The sequence below is a fragment of the Lagopus muta genome, chromosome 1 (genome assembly GCF_023343835.1).
Source record: "Lagopus muta isolate bLagMut1 chromosome 1, bLagMut1 primary, whole genome shotgun sequence".
In the NCBI taxonomy this organism is placed as follows: Eukaryota; Metazoa; Chordata; class Aves; order Galliformes; family Phasianidae; genus Lagopus; species Lagopus muta.
Genome location: NC_064433.1, coordinates 47,688,442 through 47,715,284, shown reverse-complemented (window position 1 = coordinate 47,715,284; position 26,843 = coordinate 47,688,442). Strand labels below are relative to the sequence as shown.

General features: G+C 43.0%; 1 protein-coding gene across 12 annotated transcripts in view; it reads left to right on the top strand.

The window, feature by feature from the left end:
* GRIN2B (glutamate ionotropic receptor NMDA type subunit 2B) overlaps positions 1-26,598 on the top strand; it is a 227,490-nt gene extending 200,892 nt beyond the window's left edge. For all 12 annotated transcript variants that reach the window (XM_048942795.1, XM_048942798.1, XM_048942817.1 and 9 more), the window contains 5 exons: positions 177-406; positions 15,693-15,853; positions 17,948-18,135; positions 20,082-20,320; positions 22,166-26,598. In XM_048942795.1, coding sequence (XP_048798752.1) covers positions 177-406; positions 15,693-15,853; positions 17,948-18,135; positions 20,082-20,320; positions 22,166-24,073 — 2,726 coding nt within the window. In that variant the 3' untranslated portion in view covers positions 24,074-26,598. The remainder of the gene's footprint in view (positions 1-176; positions 407-15,692; positions 15,854-17,947; positions 18,136-20,081; positions 20,321-22,165) is intronic.
* Positions 26,599-26,843: the final 245 nt, after the last annotated feature.

Sequence of the window (26,843 nt, the reverse complement as noted above, 5' to 3'; positions counted from 1 at the left end):
TTCAGGGTCATGCTTTGCTTAGACATAGTGTCATGAATACAGGGGAGCATAGCTATGGACATTCATCTCACAGGAATAGATACTAACCTTAACTCTGAAGTTATGTATGTAAAGAGAAATGCAGACTGCTTGCTCTGAGATGCTCACTGTGGAATCTTGTTTCTCAATCACTCTAGAGCCAGGAGGTCCCTCTTTCACCATTGGCAAAGCTATCTGGTTGCTGTGGGGGCTGGTGTTCAACAACTCTGTGCCAGTGCAGAATCCCAAAGGTACCACTAGCAAGATCATGGTGTCAGTGTGGGCCTTCTTTGCTGTCATCTTCCTGGCCAGCTACACTGCCAATCTGGCTGCCTTCATGATCCAAGAGGAATATGTTGACCAGGTGTCCGGCTTGAGCGACAAAAAGGTAATGGATGCCCCCAAAGCAGCCTTCTTCACAGAAGAGGTTGTATTGCTCTTTCTTCTCTTACTGCTAAAATACTAAGACTTTTTCAGTTGCGACATTACTGTAGTCCCTGGTTTAAATAGCACAACTGTTCTTCACTGGTATTCAGTTCAAATTTTACACATTTTAAGCATTTCAGGAGTGAATTATGGAAACAAAACTGATCTGTGCTTGCTTGCATGATCCCAGACTACACCTTGATTGGCAGCAAGAAATGAATTAATGCTGCTTTGAAGGTGATGTGTATAATGGCTGCAACCCATTTTTTCAGGATGAAGTAATTTGTCTGTGTGGGAACTGTGACTACTGTGCTAGCAAATGTGATCTGTTAGTTTATTCTGGGGACAACTTCTGCCTATGGGGGTAAATCAGCTTGGCTTTGATGATTTACTATTGCTTGCATTTTAAGTTAGACTGTCATTTTTTCAAGGCCTTTGGAGGCTTAGCACAAAAAATCATTCCCTGTTTCACTGTGTTTCACTGCCTTGTTTACATGCGGTGCGTTTTGTACTCACAGAGCATTTGCTTTTGCTAGGCTTTGCGCACTGAGGATTTTGAGGAGATTGCTCATGCATGCAGGTTAGCGCTGTCTGGCTCATGAGGGTCTGAAGCTGTGTGCACTGCTTTATTTTTGTTTTGTTGCAAGGTTACTCACAAAGAATTGAATTCTGTGAGTCTCGATTGCCCGTACTGTATTTGTTACTCAGTCACTGGGTCTTCTTTAGGGGTCATGTCATTGTCAGGCAGCCACGGAGCAACAGGTCACATACGCTGCTATTGGAGATAACAGCAAAAAGAGTAATGTGTGTGTTGATTTGCTACTACTTGTCTGGTTATAGTTACTGTCTCTTTAGTGCCCCTTGACAGTCTAGAAATAAATTGTGGTCGGTCCCCTGTGTATACAGTGTCATGTGCATCAGGCTAGGAATTCTGTGGTGGATTTGTTTCTAAGAGTTTTTTTTCATTGGCTTTTTTTTCCTTTCTAGATGTTTCTGTTTTCTCCCTGGAAAGAAATATGACAGAATAATACAACCCATGCAGAGGTGCTCCTGTTATTTGTTTTCATTCCAACCTCAATTTGTTCCACAGTGTCTCACATTTGCAGTATTCTGTGTTGAGGAGGGGGTGAGGAGGATGCTCTTCTGTTAGGTGGAGGTTGTTGCACAGGCTCCTGAGAAGCCGTGGATTCTCTCAGGTTGAAAGGCACTGTTCAAAACCAACCAGCCCTACCAGAGTTAACATTAGTTTGTCACCTTTAAGTTTTCAACTGTCTGAACTAAATGGGGTAGTTCATACCTCTGATCTATTGTTTCAGACTGTGCATAGGCTCATGGAGAGAGCTATGCTTAGGCTCATAGAGATAGCTATGCTTTCTTTCTCATGTTTTTCAAAACACTCTCCATACCTGCAGAGATATGTGTGTGAAATATCAATTGAAGTGGTAGTTCCTGGAGCTTCATAGAGCCTTTGGATGTAGGTTTCTAGCCTTACTTTGATCAATATCACTGTAGGGCTGCTTATGTGTATTGGATTAAGGTCATTTTCTTCTGCTTTTCTTTGCTTACTTACCTGTGTTTGCTTTTGATATCCTAAAGCATGCACTGTTTTTCTTGGGGAAGAGAAAGGCCATAGTACATACTGAAGTGGCTGTGATACGCCTCAAACACAGCTGCTAGTGCAAGTGCAGCATATGGGCAAAATTATGATCTACCAGAGCATCTGGAACCAGATGAAAATTGGCTGTTAAAAATGAAGGCCAACTGCTGTGTCTTGAGAATAGACAAGTGGGAAAAACTCCATCCAAAAGGGTGAGTAAGAGATTGATCTGCTGGACTCATGGACTTCCACTCTGTGTATGCAGAAGCTCTGCAGAATTTGAGACCAGCCACCCAGGTACCCAAGCTCTGCTTCAGGATGACCTGGTTTGGGAGGAATTCTCTCTTCTGAATTTCTTCTTTTCTCCTTCTTCTGAAGTCTGCACAGTGCTTGCGACCCCCTCAGTACACATACCCTGGAGATGGAGTTGTGCTGTGCTCTTCCTCCCTTCTCCTGCCAGCTTAAATTAGTCAGTTCAGATTTACAAAGGAGGCAGTTGCTGACCTGTGCTGGTTGGCCAAGAGGGATGGCTTAAGTTTTCAGGCTCTTATCTCCATTGTGACTGCTGATATCATCCACAGCAGAACTGAGGCAGATCAGCTCCTGGCCTTCTATAGCCAATATGGGCAGCTGTGTCCAGCACAAGGAGTCACACAGAATGGAATCCAAGCTGATGGATGAAGATCTAGATACTTAAAGGATATCATTCCTCCTTATCTAGAAACAGAATCTGCTTGCATGACAGTACCTGAGGAAAACAGAACTCCAGAGCAGCCAAAATGCCAGATGCACTCCCAAAATCCATTACTATGCCTGGTGGGGGAATGCTCATCAAAGTCAAGCTGGCTCCTGCCTGCAACACCCACCCAGGGATCTCTGTAGACAGTGTGGTCCTTGCTCAGGAAGAGCTGAGAGGGGCCTATGGCTGTTGACCTGCTACGTCCCTACAAGTGCGGGCTGAATCATTCCAGCTGTCTGAGGACTTGGAAGGTGTCTTGGCTGTTTCCCAGCATTTCTGTACAAGTGACATGCAGGACAGGGACTAATGTCATGTCCTTGCTGTGCTGCAGGGATCTCTATGCTAGGGTGGTAGGTAGTACAGTGGGTGACTGTGCTGAGCTTCATGGCCTTTGCTGCTCTGTCTCCTGGCCCTGAGGGTGTGTTTGGGTGATGCTCACCATGCACAGTGCTGCCTGTTTGTTGTCAGCTGGCTTAAAATCGGTGCCAGAGCTGAGCCAGGAATCCACAGTTAGCACGTTAATCCTCATGGCTGCTTAAATCACATGTCAAACTGGCTCCTACAGCTGTTGTAGACATGGGCAGAGTCAGGGAGGAGAAACTTGCTCCTCCTGGAGAGCAGCTCTGATCCTGCAAGACCTGGCCAAGAGCTGATCTGAGGCCTGCCCTCATCACCCTCCCCATGCAGCAGAGAAGCTGGTTATGAGCCTGGCTGCCACTGGGGACCACCACGACCCTCCTGCAAATGGCTGGCCAGCAAGATGGCCTGTCACAGGTTGCTGCAGCCAGCGCACGCGCCTGGTTTCATCTGACTGCAATCAGGAGATATAACCCAATTTCCTATAATGGGAGAGCTTCAGACTCGTTAGAGAAACAAGTGCCTGCGGTATTTCAGTCTAACGAAGGCAATAAATACAGGAAAGATTATATAAATGAGCTAATGTGTGAAATAATCTAATAGCTATACATAATTTCCATTCATATACAGTAATAATAGAATAAAAGCAAATGTGGACAGCCAGCAGGGCATTTAAATAAAATAATTTAGAATGCAGTAGGTTAATAATAATAAAAAAAACAGTACCCGTGCCTATAAATTAGTTGGAAATGCCAAAGAGGCTAATAAAGTATCAGAATGGTAATTTTGTAATTGACATAAAAAGGAGAGAAATGGATTTCTGTATGCCTGCAAATTAATATAGATTGCTGCAATTTCACATGTATTTAACTTATTTGCTTCTTAAGATATTAATGAAACGTTGAGACAAAGAACTTATTTCTATGAAGCCTAGGTCAGCTATTTTTTGTTGTGTTTGGGTTTTTTTTGTTTTGTTTTGTTTTGTTTTGTTTTTCCCAATGAATATCCATTATTTCCAGAAAAAAAAATGAAGTTTTAGAGTTGAAACTGGCCAAAATCTGGTATTTGCCAAAGTAGATCATTTTAGTGTACTTGAAACAAAGTATTTTGATTGGTAACTCTGATGTGTATTTTTGATTTATTTTCTACAGGCTTTAATCATAAAATAGACCTACATTTAAGAAAAGGAATTTTTTTTTTTTTTTTTTTTTTTTTTTTTTCTGTAATGAAGGAAAGAGTTAATTGAAAGACAAGGCAACACGTTATCCTGAAGTGAATGAAACATTTCAGGTGGACACAAAGCAAAAATCTCACTAAAAAAAAAAAAAACAAAAAACAAAACCAGTACCCTGCAAAGATGAATCTGCTTTATTTCTGCAGTAATAGGTGCTTGGCCATGAAACTGAAAAATGAATTATTTTCTACATTCTGCTGTGCAGCACATTAAATGTAAATTATACAAGGATCCCAATATGCAGAACACTTAAGCATGTGCTTAACTTTGCGCTCATGAGTGGGGACATTAAAGTCAATGGGCTATTATTCACATGATTGAAGTTAAGTGTCTTTCTGAGCTTTTTTACAACAAATACTTGCTCTGGAGAAGGCTAGGATAAATTCAGAGCAGGTACCTTCGTCTGAAATTTTCCGAGGAGACCATAAGTGGGGCTCAGTGTAGCACCCTGAAAGGTGTGCTAGAGGAGTGGGTGTCTAATTAGTTGGCTTGGAGGCAGCACAAACTTTCCTCAGGATTAAGCAGTTACTGTCAGTGAATATTTGTGGTTTCATGGATTTCTTGCATGACACAAAGGAAGTTTTATGTGGCAATGTCCAAAAGGACAAAATATTTAACCCTCTCAACAGCAGTATTATTTTTGTTATGTGGAGACCTATATGGAGATTACAAGCTAGCTAGATGCAAGCAAGGCCATGCCACTTCCAACCTAGTTATTTTGTGATAAATCAGAAACGATCTTCAATATGGGTAGAGTCCTGGCCTGGAGCACACCTTATATAGACAAAAATTAAAGAAATCATGCCCCCATAAAGTTGTTTCTCTTCCACAGTGCTTCTCTGGTGGGGACATCTTCCTGTAAATGAGCTGAACTGCATTCGGTTCTTTGTTTTGAGATGACCTTTATATATAACATTAACAGTACTGACTAGTGTGTGATGTAACAAACACTGGTTCACAGTGAAGTGCGGAAAATTCAGACCTCTGAAAGTCTGAAGTTTTATGCCTTGGAATCTGATTACTTCTCTGTATTTGTTCACAATCATCAGTTCCTAAAGAATGATATTTATATAGAAATAGTATATAATGCAGTATATTTCTGTATAATTACATATTGTTTGAATATCTTCATATTAATAAACAGGAACAACTTATTGTGTCATAATGCATCTTTATAATCAATGACATTTATTGTGTACATAGATTTGAACTCAGATTTTTTTTACAATCATAGATGGGTCCATTTATTACAGATTTAATCATCCTGCCTTGTTCAGCTTGGCATGATCTTTACGCTCTGTGAGATCCTTTCAACAAACCTCCATGCCCATGTACTGAAAAGTGATTCAGTTGTTTTATGCCTATAAATGTTTAAAGTCAGTGGGTTTTCAAGTGTATTTTTTCTCTCCCCCCTCTTCAGTCCTACTTTCTTTGTCGTTCTCCCTCTTGCTCAAGCTCAGCACTGTATAGTGCTGAGCAGCGAGAAGGCTGTGCTATGCCTTAGCCTTGGCTCAGCCTCTCAGGATTCTCAGTTTTCTGTCGATCTGGAGGGATTTAGCAGCAGTAAAACTTGTAATGGGACTCTTAAGGATTACTGGCACTTAAAATAACATTTAGTTGGGAACTTGAGTGAGGTACAATGCAAGAGAAGTGGATACACAAAGGAAGTCCATAGGCCAAATCCATCCTTGCTTGGAAGGGAGGAATGCAACATGACACTGTTGGCTTTGCCCTCATTTCAAGTGGGAGTTTCTGCAGGGGAGAGGGTGGTCAGCTACAGAGCTCCTGCACTGTCCTTAGCTTCCAGCTTTTGCATTTCTCCTTGCATTTCCAGGGTCTCAGCCACCGACAGCTTTTCTTTTTCATCTTCCTCCTCACCAGCTCCCACAGCTGGCCCTTTGGAGGCACTGGGCAAACTTGGTTGCTTCTGTGCTAATTGCTTGGCAGCCTGGAAAATGTCGTCTTCAGAGAATTGCGTAACAGGGGGAGGGAGGAGGGAAGCAAAGGATTGTCCTGCTTCTCGCTTCGGTGTAAGTCAGCAGAGAGAGAAGCGATGAATATTTTTATTTATTATTTATATAGTGCCATAAATGTACTTGGCCCTCTGCAGTCAAATAAAACACAGTGGCCCTGCTGCCACAATTTGGCAGCCTGAGTGGGGAGAGCTGGCTTCCTTCATTTGAATGATCAGGGATGAAATGCTGGTAGGGTAAGAATGGGAAGATGAGATCTACAGGATTAAAAATACACAACAGCCGCCTACCTCCCTCTGCATTCCCATAAATTTCATTGCTTTCGCCTAGCGACTGAAATGTTTGAAATTATATGTACATACTTGGAAAATATTTGGCACTCTGTATCTTGCATTTACCTGGTGGAGAGGAGCCTTGGTTCCCCCACAGCCTTTGGCTATTCAAGGTCAAATCTCCCCTGGTCTCAATAGCCCAGCAGGCTTATTTCAGGTCCTCCAGCTCCAGGAGCCCAAGACACACAAGGACATGATGTGGCTTTCGTTTCTCTGCTATTGTCCACTCATTAGTAGGAAACAGCTTTCTGTAGCAAGCTAAAGGGAAGCATTATCTCCCACCTCTGGGTTGGGGCTAGGATGCTTCTATTGCCCTGCCTCGAGTGCCATGCTTTTTGCTTTACCTCCTTGACTATAAAGGTTCTTAAGAAACTACACTAATGTGATTGTTGTTTTGTTTTGTTTTGTTTTCTAATTATTTGGCCCCAGTGAAGTCTTCAAGAAGTTTGCCACATGTGGGCAGGGTTCCATTGTCCTGACCAGGGGTTGTTATCCATGTACAAGTTGCTAAAACCGATTGGCTACTATTTGTACTTGCCAGATAGGAGCTCTGACTTGCCTGAAAGATGAAAAATGGGATTCCTCTCTCACCAAACTACAGCCTCTGAATTTCTCAGAAAGCTTCATAAACTGTTAACCAGCTGTCTCATATGCAAACAAAGCAGATTTCAAACTCTTCTACGTATGTAGCTGCCATTTCTCTCAAACTCTTTTTTATCAGTCAATTTTCTCCTCTCAGTGAACATCTACACTTCAGTGGTATTAACATGAGCATACTAACCAGCACTTTCTGCCTCACTAATTTCTGTTTTGTGCTTGCCTGGAATTATTCAGAATATGCATTTTGACCTGTTGTGTTTGACTTCCAAGGAAGCTGACTTCCAACAACATAACATGATTTGATTTGGGATAAAAGGCAATCTATCTCCAGTCTCTACATACATGCAAGCAAAATTGTGCTGTAGCTAATATCACATAGCCGACTTAATTGCAACAGATAAGACTGTGTTTACATAATACCACACCTACTAGTGTTATGGCTATGCAAGGAGACGTGTGGTAGTGGTTCCACTATGGATGGTGCTCTCTGGTCAGACTTTATAAACACCTAACAGTGTGACAGATGTGAAACCTATAGCCTTCCAAATGTGTACCAAGGAAGTTTTAAAGCCTCAGTGTTATCTTTCATGCTGCACAGGTTCTGCATAATGGTCACACGTTGGGCAGCTGCATAGAACAGTCCCTAGAGATGCCTGTTTTTCTGGTAGAAGGTGGTCTGATCCTAGAATGGCCCCTTGGCCTGCTGTGCCTGTAAGGCCTGGGTCAGCAGTAGGGTGTGCACATGTAGGTCTGGCTGTGGAGGAAGTAAGACCTCTGAAATACCATCTGTTAGGGATAAGGCTGCACTGTCTGAGGTTTGCAATCTTTGCTCTGTGCTAAAGCACAAGGCAGGTCTGCACAGAGCAATCCAGCTTGCAAAGAGTCTGCACAGTCCTACTGTGTGCATTGCTCTGGCAATAACTGCATGTGATGGCGGCTTCTTCCACCAATTGGGTCCTTGCTTTCATCTCAGTTATTTTACAAGGACAACTATTTTTAAAGTTGCTATATCTGTACTCCTTTCTTTTGCTTTCACCTACCCCCACCCCTCACACCTCTGCATTGTCCCTAGGTTGCTCTGTTTCCTTCCCTGGCCCACAGTTTCACCACCAGACATTTGTAGACATTTTTTTCTTTTTTCTTTTTTTTTTTTTTCTGTGGTTCTGACCCACCCTACATCTTCCTTTAAAACTGGCTTTAATTTAATTATTTTCCAACTTTGCTGCTGTCAGCTGCAGTAACTGATAACTCCTTTCTCAGACTTATCTAGAGGAATTCATGGGTGAAAGTGCTATGCAAAACAAGACCAGAGAATTTAAAACATCACAGGATATTTAACAATAAGATAAACCACAAAATCAAGGTCTGAGGGCACTCAAGGATTTTTTGTGCCCTTCCAAAACTGAGTTACTGAGTTGAACTGGATTTTATACTGTTCATTCTTCTTCTTCTTTTTTTTTTTTTTTTAATTCTTCCAATTGTTTATAAATCAAGATGTGCTGTTTGACTTGTGGAGACAAGAAAGTGATGTTTTGCCACTGCAATCCTAGGGTTGATTTCTTCCATGTGGCCTGACAGTTGGGGATTGCTGATGAGGTTATAGGATTCTGAGCTGTGAGGAGTCTCAGCTACTGCTGAGGCAGTGGAGGGTCATGTTATGAGGGATGCAGAAGAAGAGGAGAAATTGGAGCTAGGAGAAAAGGAAGGTCTGAAAAGTTGTGGTCAGTTGAGAGAGGCTGTAAGTTATACGTTGGTAGTAAAAGCAATGTCAGTAATGTCAAAGCTAGGTGACTGCAGAGGGAAGAAGGATGCTTTAGGAGTGAAGCTAGAGAAGCATCTGTCCAAGAGATTCATGAGTAATAGAAGAAAGAGCAGCACAGTCTCTTTAGTCTGCTGTCCTCACAGATTATTGTACCATTGCTATGACTTAGGTTTGAAGTATGCCTCTGCAGTTGTGCTGGCACAATCCTAGCTGGGAAGCTGTTGTAGCAGTGTAAAAGTACCCTGTACCAACATACCAATAGACCACATGCCACACTGTGAATCTATAAATCACCTTCTCTACCAGGACAGGTGACAGAGCACAACTATGTGGAAGTGCCTATGTGTGTCGTCAAGCTGGACAAAGAAAGAATACGGAAGCCCTGCAGGTGGTGCTGGGAATTCTGATTGACATTCTAGAAACAAACTGATCACTGCCTATGTGTGAACTGGGACACAGTTACAGCTTTGAAAACCTTGCAAACTGCAAATGATAAGAGTAAAGAACAGAAGGGAAAAGTTATAATATAGAGGAGCACTGAGAAGGGTGATAATGAGCATTACCTCTTACTAGCAACACCTTTATTTCCTTGGCTTTTTGTTGCTGTGAGCTTTTAGAATGTAATGTCCTCTCAACATCTTGGGGTCCTGATCAAATTGTTTTTGGTGCAGCGGAGGCTGGGAGCATGTCCACCAACCAAAGGCAAGTCAAGAAAAGATCTACCAGATGCAATCAAAAGACAGCACTAAGAACATCTGGAAGTGTAGATAACATAGTTAACAAAGAAAGATTGAGAAATTGGGAGAACTGGGCTTCTTTATCCTCAACATGGGGAAGAAACAGCTCAAGAGTCTTCAAAAGCATAAAAGTCACCTTCAAAGAGGAAAAGACTATTCTGATTTCTCTGTCTATGGTGAAGATAACAGAAAATAGTACTAGTCTTGCAGCAGAAGGGCTTCAGTTCAGACAATTGGAAGAGCTTCCCAGGAGCAAAGCCCTGGGGTAGATAGCTCAGGGAATGGCAAGTGTCCAGTGGTGGCCACTGTCCTCTGAAGGCTGGATGAAGAGCTGTCAGGAATGGTGATATTTAAGAGAGCCTTACCAGAGAAAAAAAGACATCTTCTCAAGGCCAGGTACAGCTCTGTTATTTTGAGGCTTTGTTCATGGCGTGGTTTGGAGGACAGCACTGATGTATTTGGGGGACGTGAAAAGGACAAGACTCCTCTCTTTGAGAGTCACTGATTGGCTATAAAGGTTTGTTTCTTGGCTGAAACAGAAGAAACAGGGCAGGTGAGGCAAGACATGCTGCTGTCCACAAGTGGTCTGTCAGGATTTAAATGAGTGAAAATCACTGGCCTAGCCTTAACGAGTTCTGACTGAAACTCCTGTGCAAACATCCCGACTGGACTCTCAGGCAGTGAAGAAAGTTGCAAGCTGATTGCAGTGATGTGCAGCTGAACCAGAGGGGACAGTCAAGGATGTTTCGGCAGTGCAGAAAAATTGTGCTAAAATTATTCACTCAGGCATGGACTATGCTTTTCTAGCCTTATGTCACTAAATCTTACGTTACAGTTCACTAATAAATGCCATATTTTAAAGAGATATTTGGCTTGTGTTGCAACAGATATCTGCTGGTTGTAAGGATGCCAAAATAGCAAGTAGATTGCTGCTTAGAGGTGCCTGTGCAAAAAGTTTTGACTGATACCCCAATGGACAAATTCAAGAGAGTAGTAGGCACTTCAGACCATATGCTACCCACAGCTTCTGTCTACCTATGCTTTTCGTGGGCAGAACTGTCCTGGGGACCAGATAGTTTAGTGGCTGGATTCACTTGTGCAGATGTAGATGTCTAGAGCCAATATAGCTGCACTAGAGTATCCAGAATCCCCTCAGGTGGTTGGTTCTGGTACAGGGGTGTGGGGGACCTGCTTGCAGGTTGAAATTCTGTAGGGCATTTCAAATGGTTAGGCAGCATGTAATGTGGGTCCAAGGTCTTCTAGGCTAGCAGGCAACAGAGAACTGAACCTGGCGACCTTATTCTAGAGAGTTGGAGCTTCAAGCAGTAGAAAACTGAGGTTTGGGCCTTAGAAAATGAAAGGAACTCTCACAAAGAAGCTGTGTATATCTAAGATACTACACATAAACTCACTTATACAACATTTTAGAAGCTCATTATATTATGCAGCATGAAATTATTTTTGTTAAAAAGTATAAAAGTAGATCAAGTGATAAAAAGGCCTTTTTGCTGTAAGACCTGCTGAGTTTGGGAATCTGCATTCAATGCTATTGGCAAACACTCTACAGCGTAAACAGAGCCTACATTAGGCAGATAAATAAGTGCAGATGTGCTTTTCTGTAGGAGCCATTTGGTGATAGACAAAATCTTTAAAAAAAATTCTCATCAAATTAATTGTGGCCAATTAGACATAACCCCTTCCCCTCATTCCTGAATGCTCTCCAATCCCGGCTGCCTGAATGGGAAGAGCTCCTATCACCTGTTTCATTATGCAGATTGATATTCGAACATCTGAGAACAATGCTGCTTTCTGCACGGCACGGCTCCAAATTGCTAATGAAACAGCTCTGCCAGACAAGTCACTTAAACCCACTCTCGCTGCTGCTGCTGACAGCTCTCATGGAGAGATGCGGGGGGAGCAGGAAAGGGGCTCTCCACTCAGGATGTGCTAATAGCCCCCAGCCTGTGTGTTTATTGCTCTCCAGAGCAGTAAGATCTCTGCTTTCTGACTCTGAGAGGTAACTTCTTCAAAGCTGTCGTCCGATTTGGGCTTAATCCTGCTTGATTTCAATTTATTGACTGAGGGGTTGAAGAGGTGGGCAGCCTCCAAGGACACTCCCAAAGCTGCCTTCTGGCTTGCCCTTCAGGCATGCTTGGTGTCTGCTTCCCACCCCCAGGTCAGACAGGGAAAGGACCCATCTGCAGCTTCCACCTCCCTGCTAAATTTGATGTGAAGCCAGCTGTCTCAGGGATCTTCTTTCACGGTTGAGAGACTGTCACGTCACCTTGTGTATAAGGGGAGCATCTCACAACTGAGATCCCATGGTGAGCAAATGGGAGGCTGCAGCTGGGGTGCACCTCCAGCCAGCATTCCTTGGGTGCAGGGCCGCAGCCAAGCTCCTCAGGTTTCCTTGCAAGCAAGGTGCACTCGAGGGAGGTAGAAACAGGTAGAGGTAAGGTAGGGCTTCTAGGTGTGCAGACCCTGCTTGCCCCTCCCTGTGACTCTCTGCAGCTATGTTTGCTCAGCAATCAGTGCAGTTGCTTATCTTCCCTTCCTCTGTCTGTTTTTATTTTTATTTTTTTTTTTTTTGGCCAGAGCCTCACGTGGCTCCTGTTTGCAGATGTCTAGGGCAAAGCAGTTGTGACTTATGGCTCTGGCAGGGGTAATGATTACATGAAATGATGTGAGAGCTCTCTCATTAATCTAAATTCAGACCATTTCTGTCAATATCTCCAGTTAATTCCTTTATCAATATTTACTGAAGCCTTCAGATTACTTCTGCATTGACTGTCTCCGTGTAATAGCACCTGCAATGTGCCTCTGCTTCTGTCTCACATCTCTCAGGCTCCTCCTAGGCCAGTCTGCCAAAGCGTCCTTGCTTCCTGAGGCTGACATCTTTGGGCTGGACCCACTCTCCCAGCCCTTTGGAAAAGCCGTATGAATGTCTTTCATTACTAAACTCTTTGACAGCAGTGCCAATTAACCTTATTCATTATGCGTCTTCTATAGTTCTTCCACAGAAATTCCTCCACCTCATTGCCATGAGAGAACACCTTCCCCGTCAATCCCTATATTTTCCCATTCATGGGCATGTTTACAGCTCTTCTTGCTCCTTTGCTATGAGTTGTGTGGGGCATAAGAAAGCTCAGAAAGACACAGCCATTTCTGGCTCTGGAGAGTTCTTCCATCTCTAGTCTGAGCTGTGCCCATGTGCTGCCAAGCAGTAAGTACAAGGAATTTTCAGCTACTATTTCCTGATAGACAGTTGTATGCCAGTACCAGTATTAGTCCTTAAATGTGGAGAAATAGCTGCTTATCTCTGGCTTCATGGACTGTGGAGTCAGTTAGGCATCAATTTTTTTAAACTCTGCAAACACAAACCCAGGAGGCTGGAGATGAGTATGTGTGCTCCTCTTAGACATGCAAGCTAAAGATCTCCGTTGTGAGTCCCATGTGGATCCTCTCCAACTGTTCCCTGTCTTGTTGTCCACCACTCTGTGGTTAAAGTATGTGCACATATGGGTGTGTGAAGAAGAATTTGCATTTGCAGATCTGTTCTGACTGAGGAATTAACAGGGAGTGAGGAATGATAAGCTAACACGCAGTGCAGTATAGTGCATGGATTTGCACAAGCCATCAACCTGCTTTTTTTTCTCTGGAAGCATGCTTTTCCAGTTGCTAGAAACAGTCCTTTTCCTCAGATGAATGTTTTCATTCATTTATTGTTTGCCCAGAATGTTAAAAATTAAATACAGAACATTTTACCCCTGGCTGGCTGGTGCTAATGGGGGGACCTGGAAGTTGGGGAAAATGAAGGGTTGTTCAGAGGAGGGGTTATTTTCCTTGTCACAGGTCTGCCTGACCCTGTAGTCCCTTTTTGCTCCAGTTCATGGCCAGTGTTGGAAGCAGACAAATCTAGAGATTTCATCACTAGAGATGGAGGGAGAAGGCATAAAATGATTGTTGGATGTAGCTTCTCCTTCCCTTAGTATTTTGTTAGCCCCGAGAGAAGCTCTCCTAGCTGATGCTTTCCAAAGGGCTTGCTGAAGTTGAATATTTATCAGGCCTGCCTGCTGCTTGCCCTGCTGGCTTTCCTGTGTTGGAGGGCTCTTTGTGGATGGGGGCTTCCTATTCTGCCCAAAAGTTTGGGTTCTGCAGCCTCTAAAGAAACAAGCTGCCCACTTTGGAAGCTCCGGTTTCAGCATGTCAGGAGAGAAACTGTATTCCTTTAGCCTGGAATGGCTTGTGATGGGTCTCCTAAACTGCTGCTATAACCAGCTTGGTGAGAAAGAAATTTTTTTTTAATGCTGCAGTGATTTTTCTCCCATCAAAATTTGCTTTCAGTACAGGTTTTGATAGCTTTGAATTTGTCTTCATCCCTTGAGAATGTGACAAGTTTCTAAGAGGCACCTTACTGCCTATTTTATGCTATATGAAACCTCTCTTTTTTTTTGGTGATATGCCAATCTGTGTTTCAAAAAACATATTTGATATTTCCTACCAGCTTGAAGCAGCAGGGCATGTACTCTATCTCACATGCATATATGTACATATGAACCAGTCCATTCTCTCCACCTGAATATGAGGTGTGATTCCCTGCATAGCTGATGAGTTGATTTAGAGAAATAGATGCAATAAATTCCTTTTGGTGATGTGAAATGTGCTGTCAGCCTACCCACAGGTACAAGTCCTTGTTGACCTTGTTCCTGAAATGCTCTGAATGAGTACTCTGCTTTAGTAGCTTTGGACTCCTCAGCTGGGTCCTCAGCTGCTCCTCAGCAGGTTTCAGACTAGCTTTGAGCAGAACTTAATAGCTAGACCTGACTGCTTTTGAAGGTATAGCTATAGACAGTAGCCACATTTCCACCACAGAAGACAGCAGTGCATGATAGATGTGGCAGGAGAACTGTTACTGTTAAATGGGTTTGGCTTGATATCATGTTCTTAGCATGCTTCTTAAGATTATCCAAATATACGGTCACATTTGAGAGCCCCAGACTAGCACTGTTTGATGTATTAAGAGGTGAGGGAGCCTTCCATCCAGCTGATCTTTGCATCTTTTCTTTTACTGCCTATTCAGTTCTTGGCTTACAATTCTGTGCCGCTTTCCATCTACTGGTTTTAGGGGTTTTAAGCAGTCTTGATAATTGACAGTCTAAATTTTACTGCTCATAAAACTCCAGAGAGCATTGATTATGACTTGAGTTAAGCAAGTGGCATATAAAATCTCACAGCCTTGCAGCTGTAGGAGAATGTTATGATGAATGTATTTCTTGGGAGCAGCAAAAGGTTTTGAGCATTCTGCCAGCTCTGTTCTGGGCATCAAATGTTACTAGTGACTTGTAACCACTAATAGAATTTCATTTGGGACATTTGCCCAAAAGTTTGAAAGCTGATCCTTTATTTGGTGAAGTGGGTGGGAGCTGTTTGGAGTGGCATGTCTCCTCATTAATTGCTTTTTTACTTTAGTTAGAATCAGGAAATGCAAAGGCGTCAATAAAATGGAAATAGATACTTCTTAGAAACTAAATCACACTATGTGGGTAAAATTCACATTGATTTTATTGAAAAGCTTTATTTGACCATGTTGCAAGATGTTGTTACCTTTTTTTTTTTTTCCTTTTTGTTTTTACTTATATCTAAACTCCTTTTAGTTTTTGATCACGTATGTATTTTATCCACAGTGAACAAAAGACCAGATTGCTCATTTTACTTCTTGGACACTAACAGGAAATGTTTGTCTCTGAAAACAGTGAAATATGGTATCTTTTCAATAATGTGTTCCATCTGATAGTAAAATAGAATTACATTCTGTGTTGCAATGGGCACAGGGTCTCTAAAGAGAGTGTGTTCTCCCATGCAGATGACTGTTTCTTGATGGATGATTGTGAGAAATGTTTTTTTTCTGTTTCTGCAGTTCCAGAAACCCAATGATTTCTCACCCCCTTTCCGCTTTGGGACAGTTCCCAATGGCAGCACAGAAAGGAACATTCGCAACAACTACCCTGAAATGCACAGCTACATGGTGAAGTTCAATCAGAGGGGAGTGGATGATGCCCTATTCTCATTGAAGACTGGGTGAGGATTTCTTCTTCCAAACTTACTAGCTGACTTCTTTGAGTGATTGGGAAATCTTTCTGGGGTTTGGAAAATGAGCATCCATTATCATTGCATGATTAAAAGTATACCTAGACCACATACAACACAGGAGAATATTTCTGTGAGTCTCTTAGCCTTTTTTCTTATTATTCACTTCTGTATAAGTGTTTCTGGTTTTGCAATACTTATAAAACTATTTGGGGGAAAAAAAAAAAAACAAAACCAACAGGATCGCCTGTACCTTTATGTATGTTAGCATTATGTGTATTAGTCCCACACACCTTGCTTCAGCAAGCTGTTTCATGCTTATGCATCCTTACGTATGCACAATAAAAGCTCACTGTCCTCTATGGGCAAAGATTTTTTGAGAACATTTGCATTGTCATCTGGAAATTCCTTTATTTTCTTTCTTTCTGTGTATAAAAGATTATGTTAATCAGGAAGCTGAAGGAATCCTTGTCAGACTAATCCCACTCCAGTGTATCACTAGCTAATACAGTGTAATGGAAGGTGTGCTTGAAGCAAATAGTTTGCAAGTAGTCCTTCTCTCTGGAATATTTTAGTGTCAAGAGCTGACAAAGCTGCTGTTTGAATATTAAGAAAGTGTATTAAATAGGAGCATCTCCTTGGGTAATTTGGGAAATGTGGGAAAAATCATTAGCAGAAAGTATCTTTGAACATCTCACTCTATTTTAATAGCAATGAATTTGTAGAGGAGCTAACTTAAAACCTCTATTAGTCTTTGTAAGCCTTTGTCCCTTATAATTAAAGGCCTCCTCCCAGAAATACCCACTGTGGTTGTCAGAACCCAGCCCTAGTGAAATGAAACAACACCTTCTCACTTACAACGTCACACTGTCGTGAGAAAGTTCATTCCAAACCACGAACAAAGATGTTCAGCCAATTTAATTACTAGATTGACTGACTATTCCTAAACCTGTTTGCCAGGTTCGGAGGCACATAGCCCATTATAAATTATTGGACCGTTGTTGGATGCCATCCTGGGGAGGTACTTTTGCCAGTAGTCATCATCCAGGAAATAAATATGCTTTCTTCTGGAAATATATAGATGAAACAGAGCTCATCACTTGTGGTGTATGTCATCCTGGCTTTGTATCAACCCTTGGATGGCCGTCCCCATGGATATGCACTTAAACTGAGACAATCACTATACTGGCAGTATGTGTTCAGGAGGCGTACTGAAAAGGTAGTGTGGGTGTGAGAATTTGTAAGGTAGAAGGTCTTCAGTCTTTTATTGGAAAGAGCTTCATTTCAGATCTAGTGGGAGGATTTACTCATTGGCTGTCTCTGGTTGTATAGAAGATGCAGCCCCCTGAGACTACACCTAAGCCCAAAATCAATTTGTTGAGGTAAGAAGGTTCTCATCAGTCTGTTGTGCTGTCTGCCCATTCCAGCCTATAATGGGCATTTCACTGTGTTGAAACAGACCCTTTTTTGTGGTTTTCAGCTAAGTAGTCTTTACCAAAGAGCTACTTAGCACAGTAAGCCATAAAGCTGTTATCATGGCCACTTGATATTGGTAAAGATCTGGTAGCACTTTTCACAGTAACTAAGGAGTTACAGTGGCCTGGCTACATTTAATTTGAAATTAATATATATTTTCCTCCAGCACTTTGAATTAGTGAAAATCTTTACTGCAAGCCTTGCTACGCTGTCTAATATTGATATATTTTATGAAGTATTTTAGGTTCTTTTCAGATGAAAGGTAGTGCAGTAACATAAGCTATTCTTAGGACTATAGATCTCCTGGACTTTTTCTTCATTCATCTTTATCTTGCACTATGTTTGTCTTCCAGATTTCCTTTCAGTACAAAAACGACAACTATGAAAGAGTCAGAGAGAAATAGACAGATCTAATTTATAATCTAGTTTCACCTGTAAACAGATTCTAGGATCAGATTTTAGTTAACTCTGAAGGAAGTGAAGATGCAACCTATTGAACTCTATCTGGAAGAGGTTAATTTCTGCCTTAATTATCAGAGAACACCTTTGCACTCATACAGATTGTATCTTCTCTGTGCTATACACTTCTTGTTTCTTGCACCTGTGCAGGAAGTTGGATGCTTTCATTTATGATGCAGCAGTGCTGAATTACATGGCTGGCAGAGATGAAGGCTGCAAACTGGTGACAATTGGGAGTGGGAAAGTGTTCGCCTCCACTGGCTATGGAATTGCCATACAGAAGGACTCAGGTTGGAAGCGCCAGGTTGATCTTGCTATTCTACAGCTTTTTGGAGATGGTAAGTGTCAAGAAAAAGAAGAGGTGGAATTTTCCTAAGAAATAATAAGTTTTGCATGTACAGAATAATGTTCCATCTCCCTAGCTGGTGTTTCAGATCCACACTGAGAACAGGAAATTATCAAAAGGGTTTGTTCGAGATGTTGTGCCAGAAATGTGCAGAATGTCACCTGTTCTATACTGTTAATGCAGGATATCAAAAATCAAAAGCAATTTCAAAGACATTAGTGGTTTCATACAATCAGCTCAGATGTGTGTATGAGCAGTATCTTGTGAGAAGAATGTTGTGTGAAATCAAGTTTTGTTTTGTGAACTTTTTGCTACCTTAGGAGTTTTGCCATGACCAAACCCACAAACAATGCTGGACTTTCCATTGTTGCCTCATACTTAATTCTAGACAGGATCAACCCATGCAGAGTGTAGAGAAAAAAAAAAGCTGATTATATCTGGATGAAAAAAATTAATTCATATTCCCCTAAATCTCATAAACCAACCAAACAACCAAACAAGCAAGGAAGAATTTGAGACTCGGAAGTTTTTAATCAGAACATTATAGTTACCTCATTTATCTTGTCGGTAACAGAGAAAGAGTTGTTATCAAAAAAGATACTCATGGGGCAAGAAATTCTTTTTAGAAAACATTTTCCCAGTTTTCTCTTTCTGTGCTATATATTACACTTTCCTGAGTTCTTAAAAAAAAAAAAAAAAAAGTAAAATTCTCAGGCAATTTTATTTATAAGCTTTTTTTTTTTTTTGAAATCTGAAAATAACATATGACGTAGTAAATATGAAAAGAACAAAGCTCTGATATGCTTCATCAGAATATTGGCCACCTGACAGTTAGGGTGCTTTGTCTCCTGAATAGCCTAATAAGTGTTGTTTCAGAACAAAACATAAGATCTCCATAATGCTTTTATGAATGTGCTGTGATGCTATATAAGCATATAGATTTTTTTTCCCTGCCATCAGATTGAATGCTGAAAATATGAAATAGTAACTTCCCTAGCAGCGTGGAAAGAATTGCCAACCTGTAAAATTAGTTTGTTTCTGGATGTCTCAGTATGTGCATATGTATGTTTGTGGCTTTCTTCTCCTGAAAATACCATAATGAGAGGAAGTGGGGTATGAAATTAGACTACTGAACATTTGTTTCTAGCCAATACAAATTAGTAATATTTTTCATTGGTCAGAGGGCTTGGAATTGTCACATTTGGACAAAATTGAAAGGAAGAAAAGCAGGTAAAAATGCAAAAATATTTTAGGGAACATTGCACCTCACTTTAATGAGCTGTAGATATGATGGAAACAAATTAAAAAATCAGACATTTTGATGTAAAAAAAAAGATCAGCATTTTGAATTTTATGCTGGCAGTGTTTTCATTTAAAAATGACTCATTTCTGTTTAACAGTATCAGTCGCTAATTTTCCCTTTGTTGACTTACTATGAAAGTGCAAGTTTGTGAGCTGAGGTCTTCAGTTATGTGGTGGACAGCTTGTTCAGGAAATTATAGCAAATAGCTGTAGATGGTTGTGTTGTACAGTACAGATTTTTGTGCCTAACATCTGTCTGTGCAAAAATCCTATTGCCTTCCCTGTGACTAATTGCATCTATCCCTATTACAAGAACAGTCTGATATGCTTCTTGTTTTCAGACTACCTCAGCATGAGATCCATAGGCAGATATTAGGAAGAAATTCTTTACTGTGAGGGTGGTGAGACACAGGAGCAGGTTGCCCAGCGAGGTTATGGATGCCCCCTCCCTGGAGGCATTCAAGGCCAGACTGGATAGGGCTTTGAGCAACCTCATCTAGTTGGGGGGGTGTCCCTGCCTATAGCAGGGGGGTTGGAACAGGATGGTCTTAAAGATCCCTTCCAACCCAAGCCCTTCTATGATACTATGATTGCAGGCCTGGCTAACGTGTTTTTTTTTCTTCTCTGTCTTTAAAGGGGAGATGGAGGAGCTGGAAGCACTGTGGCTCACTGGCATTTGTCACAATGAGAAGAATGAGGTTATGAGCAGCCAGTTGGATATAGATAACATGGCAGGTGTCTTCTACATGCTGGGAGCAGCTATGGCCCTCAGTCTCATCACCTTCATCTGTGAACATCTCTTCTACTGGCAGTTCCGCCACTGCTTCATGGGTGTCTGCTCTGGCAAGCCTGGCGTGGTTTTCTCCATCAGTAGGGTAAGTGTTGTTAGCTAGCGGAGAGAAAAAAGGTCAGTCAGAATTTATTCAGGTGGTTGCAGGTACTGTCGATGGGGAAATCCACCCAGACTGTCAAACACACAGATATTACAGAGAGATGATCTGCAGTGTGAGGCCTGCTGCCTTTCCTGTGTTAATGTCGCAAGAGCATTTACTGTTCTTCTGTCATCTCTGGTCTCTGCCTCATTGTGGTCATGGAAACGGTCATTTCATATGGAACTGAAAATGCAGTATGGAAAGAAGCGATCTGTAATAGTCTCCTCCTTCTCAGTGAGTTGTAAGCAGTCCAGGTCTGGGGACAATAAGTAATGTTGTTTGACACGGCTAGAAATTCAGGAGTTTCTCATTGTCTTCTGTGTTACACCTGTCCATGTGTTTACTGGATTTGTTCTATCATGGACGTTCAGAAATCCCTAACCACAAGCCCTGCACTAAGCCATGCAGAAATCCTTCTAGAGAGGATGACCACATGAACTTAGCAACTTCTCTATGCAAATCTGCCTTAGGGGATAGTATTTACATTTCAAGTAGATTCTAGTAATGGCTGAGTCATCTTCCTGCTATTATTGTAGATAGCAGTGTCCCATTTGGAACTTCTCTTTCTTCTTTCTGTAACTGGTCTGATCTCTTGATCTCTTCTGAAGTGAGGTCAAATCTCAACATTTTTTACCTCAGTATCTCTTGTAACAGAGTTAACTTTGATTGTACAAGGACTATATAACTGCAGTATAACATACTGTTGAGAAAAAATGACAAAGCCTTTGAGTGTTGGGACACAATCTCTCTTCTTTGTCATTAGTTTTTAACCTGCTTTAGTCTGGAGATGAGGTAGGGGACTGTATTTGGTGATTGTTAACTGAATACAAATCTTTTCAGTCTGGAGTTATCTGTTAGACCTGGCCCAGGTTGGTGGGAAGTCTGAAAAAAGTTAATCAACTGCTGGCTGCTGAAAAAACATGGTAACATGATGTGGTGGTGTCCATTTCACTATTGACATTAATCAGCATGCTCCATTTGGTAGGAATAAATGGGAATAAATGAACCTCTTTCCTTCTGCTCCTTGGGGTAATCCTTGCAAACAGTCTTACCATGGATGAAATGAGCTAGTGGAGAATGTGGAGGAATCAGGCACTTCTGCTGTCTGATTTGAGGTTGAATAGAGGACTTTCACTTCCAGGAATGTCAATTTGGAGCCTGTTATCACTGCTAAATTCAATAGGATGCAATTAAATATTCTATTGTACCATACTCAACGAAATGCAAAAGGACTAAATACCTGTTCATCAGTCCTACACTCTCTGTTTCCTTTCAAATCTGTACTGGTGATTAATGTAGCTAAGTTTATGAAAAATGAAGCTGTTCTCTTTTTACGATACTTCCTGTCATGTTGATTCACTGATGTCCAGATGAATTTCAAGGGGCAAAACAGACCTTTCTCTCATCCATGCAGAATCCTTTGTCTTGATGTTTTCATTTCCAAGGATATTATTTTCCCCATTTGCAATTCTATGTTATACCTAGTAAGTTTGAGTAACTCTTGTGGATGCTACCAGTTATTTCTGCATTCCTCAGATATGATATGAAAAAAAGGAGGATAAATAGAGGGGAAAGAAAAAATGTGAGGGTAAGAAAGAGTGGCAGAAGAGTTAGGGTTGGTGGAACAGGTCTGGCTTCATCTCATTTGCTTGTGTATCACATGGAAGTCTGACAATCTTTTCTGCCTTATAGGAATGTGCTATTGCTGCATAGGGTACTTTCCAGCCTACGTTTCCTTTTGTGTATTCATTGCAAGACCACTCAACTTCATGCTTTCTCTTATTTCAGGGTATCTACAGCTGCATTCATGGTGTGGCCATTGAGGAACGCCAGTCAGCAATGAACTCCCCCACAGCGACTATGAACAACACCCATTCCAACATCCTCCGCCTGCTTCGGACAGCCAAGAACATGGCCAACCTATCAGGGGTCAATGGCTCACCACAGAGTGCCCTGGACTTCATCCGCCGCGAATCATCAGTTTATGATATTTCTGAACACCGCCGCAGCTTCACCCACTCAGACTGCAAGTCCTACAACAACCCCCCATGTGAGGAGAATCTATTTAGTGACTACATTAGTGAGGTGGAGAGGACCTTTGGCAACCTACAGTTGAAGGACAGCAATGTATATCAGGACCACTACCACCACCACCACCGTCCCCACAGCATCGGAAGCACCAGCTCCATCGATGGGCTCTACGACTGTGACAACCCACCTTTCAACGCCCAGTCACGATCCATCGGGAAGAAGCCCTTGGATCTGGGGTTGCCCCCTGCCAAGCACAGCCAGCTGGGTGACCTCTATGGCAAGTTCTCCTTCAAGAGCGACCGCTATGGGGGCAGTGGGGCCCACGATGACCTGATCCGCTCAGACGTCTCTGACATTTCCACTCACACGGTCACCTACGGCAACATTGAAGGCAACGCAGCTAAGCGGCGGAAGCAGCAGTACAAGGACAGCCTGAAGAAGCGTCCAGCCTCTGCCAAGTCCCGGCGGGAGTTCGATGAGATAGAGTTGGCTTACCGCCGGCGTCCACCCCGCTCGCCTGACCACAAACGCTACTTCAGGGACAAGGAAGGGCTACGGGACTTCTACCTGGACCAGTTTCGGGCCAAGGAAAACTCACCACACTGGGAGCATGTGGACCTGACGGATATCTACAAAGAGCGTGGAGATGAGTTTAAGCGGGACACGGGAGGAGGAGGAAGTGGATCCTGCACAAACAGAGCCCACCATAAGCACGGTTCGGGTGAGTTTGGCGGAAGCAATGAGCACAAGCATGGTGTTGTGAGCGGGGTCCCAGCACCCTGGGAGAAGAATCTGACCAACCTAGACTGGGAGGACCGGTCTGGGGCTAATTTCTGCCGCAGCTGCCCTTCTAAGGTGCACAACTACACTCCATCGGTGGTGGGGCAGAATTCCACTCGCCAGGCCTGCATCCGGTGTGAGGCCTGCAAGAAAGCAGGCAACCTGTATGACATCAGTGAGGACAACTCTCTCCAAGAGCTGGACCAGCCACCTGCCCCTGTGCCCGTGGCCACCAGTGCCACCTCCTCCTCCAAATATCCTCAGAGCCCTTCCAATTCTGCCTCCAAGGTGCAGAAGAAGAACCGTAACAAGCTCCGCCGGCAACACTCCTATGACACCTTTGTGGACCTGCAAAAGGATGACTCGGCCCTGGCCCCTCGCAGCGTCAGCCTCAAGGACAAGGGTCGCTTTTTGGAGGGGAGCCCCTACGCCCACATGTTTGAGATGCCAGCCAGTGAGACCACCTTTGCCAACAACAAGTCCTCAGTGCCCGCCACCAGCTACCACCACCACAACAACCCTGGCAGCAGCGGGGGATACATGCTCAGCAAGTCGCTCTACCCTGACAGGGTCACCCAAAACCCTTTCATCCCCACTTTTGGGGATGACCAATGCTTGCTCCACGGCAGCAAATCTTATTTCTTCAGGCAGCCTGTGGTGGCAGGAGGGCCCAAAGCCAGGCCAGACTTCCGAGCCATCGTCACCACCAACAAGCCGGTGGTCTCAGCCCTTCATGGGGCTGTGCCAGCCCGTTTCCAGAAGGACATCTGTATAGGGAACCAGTCCAACCCCTGTGTGCCTAACAACAAAAACCCCAGGGCTTTCAATGGCTCCAGCAACGGGCATGTTTATGAGAAACTCTCCAGTATTGAGTCTGACGTTTGAGTGAGAGGGAAGGAGCATGGGGAGGGACTGGGGGTGGATGTGGAGCAAGGGAGGGTGGGGTGGGATCAATCCCATCAGCTACTCTCCCTGGTCATCCTTAGTTTGTGGGATACTGGAGTTCCGAGTAGTACAGCATTGGTGACAAGTGCCACCTCTTTGGTTTCCCCTCTTCCTCCTCCTCTTTCCCACTCCTCCCCTTTTATCTCTTTTTCCATGTTCTCTCTCCTCCCATTCTCCTTCATTCCTGGCCATTGCACTTTACAGTGACGTTGGAGTTGGATATCCTCATTCGTGATTTCACGAGGGGGAGAAGAAGGCAGGGAAGGGGTGAGTTGAGGGGGAGCAATAGTGATCCTAGCATTTCACTCTTGCTGACTCCCAGCAGAGAAAGGCATGTGCATGCACACATGTGGCAGGAGGAGACAGCAGAAGAAGTGTAATGGACATGCAGGAAAATATGCTTGTTCAGGCAACTCTTCCTAAAACTGCCTAGAAAAGAGTGATGTTTGAAGATGTGGAGAAAGTGAAGGAGGAATAACATGACTAACTTGATGATGCACTTATATGTTAGGTATACTGAGGTTCTTGTTACATTATTTTGTGAAGATTATGGGGGTTTAGGGCTGAAATATATATATATATATATTTGCGTATACGCTGAGAATTTTACGCTGACATTTTGAATTGTTTGCTGGGAGGTGTGGGGGGAGGGAGAGAAGGCTTGTTCGCAGGTCTGGTGAGTGGTTTCACTGTGGCTATTACAGCCCTTGAATCTGTGACAGACCAGTGGGAGAGTTGAAAAGGAAATGGGTTTTGGGTCTCGGAGAGCAACCCTTGAATCAGGGGGGCTTCTGGGAGCTCTGACAGGATGCTGTTTTGCACTGAAATGAAAGGAATTTTGGAAAAGGGAAGCAGAGTTGGTTTTTTAGCAATGAATTGATCACTACTTGTGGTTTACTTTAAGGGTGGGAGCAGTATTTAGTATGGGTTAGCCTATACGCGAGTATATACAATGAATTTATACTTGAAATGTCTGTGGAGAAAGCAAAATAAACTCACAATCCTATAAGGTGTCTGGATAACACACAGTGGAAAAGAGCTAAAGAGTAGGGAAAGGTGGGGAGTTTTGTCACTGTCTCTTCAGAGGACACCAAGCCTGTTTTGGCATGTTTTTTAGCAGGGAGAGCAGGACAAGAAACATTTTCATCCTTCTGCCCTCCCCACCCTTGGCCAGCAGGATGGAAGAAAAGAAACGGGGTGTCCTCTGCCAATGGTGGCATGGTGCTGGAGAGGAAGAAAACAAACAAACAAAAAAAACATGAAAAGGTGCATGTGGTGGCAGTGGTGTTGGTGGACTGTGTTGATGCTTCCTTGGACATGTGGAAATGGAAAGAGGGTGTTTGCACCCATGGGAAATACATATGTATATTTACTATTGAATGTACAAGGGAAGTACATAGCTTGTCTTCCTGGCAATGGGTGTGCTTGAATAAATGCCAGAGAGCACAGGAACGTGTGCTGAGGGCTGAAGACAAGACGTGCAAGGCTGAGATGTGTGTGTACATGTACGTGTGCCTCAGTGTGTGACAGAGATACTAGCACAAGTGCAAAGCTGGAATAGCCTAGGGTTTCCCATCCCTGCAGTTGTAGTGACAGCTTTCCTGGTGCACATAGTATCGATAGGAGTGTTTTTTCTTTCCACTGTATCATTTTAGATGCAAGTTAAACTTAATGGAAAGGGAGCAATGGTAGGAGTGAGAAGTTGAACTCCCTCTTCATATGTCTTCTTTTTCCTGAGGTGGGGCATGGGCCAACCTCTCTCACCTTGAGAGATGTGGCAGAGTCTCTTCTGTTTCTTCTGAGTCTGTCCCAGTGTCACAATTACCATGGCTCGCCAAGGAGAGGGTTGAGAGAACCCTGTGCTGAGGGCATGGGGACACTCCTGGGGACTGACTGAATGGAGATGGCGGTCCCTTTATGAGCATCTTGGAGCTGAAAGCCACCTCGCTCGCATTCCTCACCGCACCCTGGTTGATTTTATCTTATCTTTCTCTTTTTAAGCCAACAGAAGGCCTTTTATTTATTTGCCTATTTATTTTATTTATTTTTTAGAGCTGGGGTGAGGGGAGGGTGGGATTTGCCTGTAAAGTCAGAGTGTGAAGAGAGGGTGGGCAAAGTCTGTGAAGGGAACATTTTCTTAGATTTCACTGAGGAAATTGAGGAGGGAAGAGGGGGAGAGTCTTTGTAATGCCACCCCTTAGTCTTTGGGGTAAGGGAATTTCTTATTCTTTCCCTCTTCTCTCATTACAAGGACAAAAAGAAAAAGAAAAAAAAAAGAAAAAAAAAAAAGAAGAAAAAAAAAAGAAACCAAACAAATTAACAGAGCGATCTGCAATCCAGAATACATGGCAGCTTGTCAGATGCCTCTGACAGCAGCCACCAAGAAGGCGTTCCTTTCGTTTGTAAATATTTCTTTTTTATTGCGTTTTTGTATAAATTGGTGTTTCTCTTCTCGTGAATATTCAGGTCGTGGGGTGGGAGGGAGGGGAGTTTGTTTCTGTTCTGTTTGTTTTCTACGACTTTTCAGGCTGCGTTTTTGGAAGCGGTTTACGCGGGTCGAGGCCGTGTGAATGAGGAAGAGAGAGAGAGAGAGAGAGAGAGAGTTAAAAAAAACACGTGTGCTGTGTACCCCTAGGCCCCCCGTATCGCCCTGTCACCTTACCTTCATGAATGGAAGACGCCGGAACGTCACTTCAAGCCTTGCCAGCAG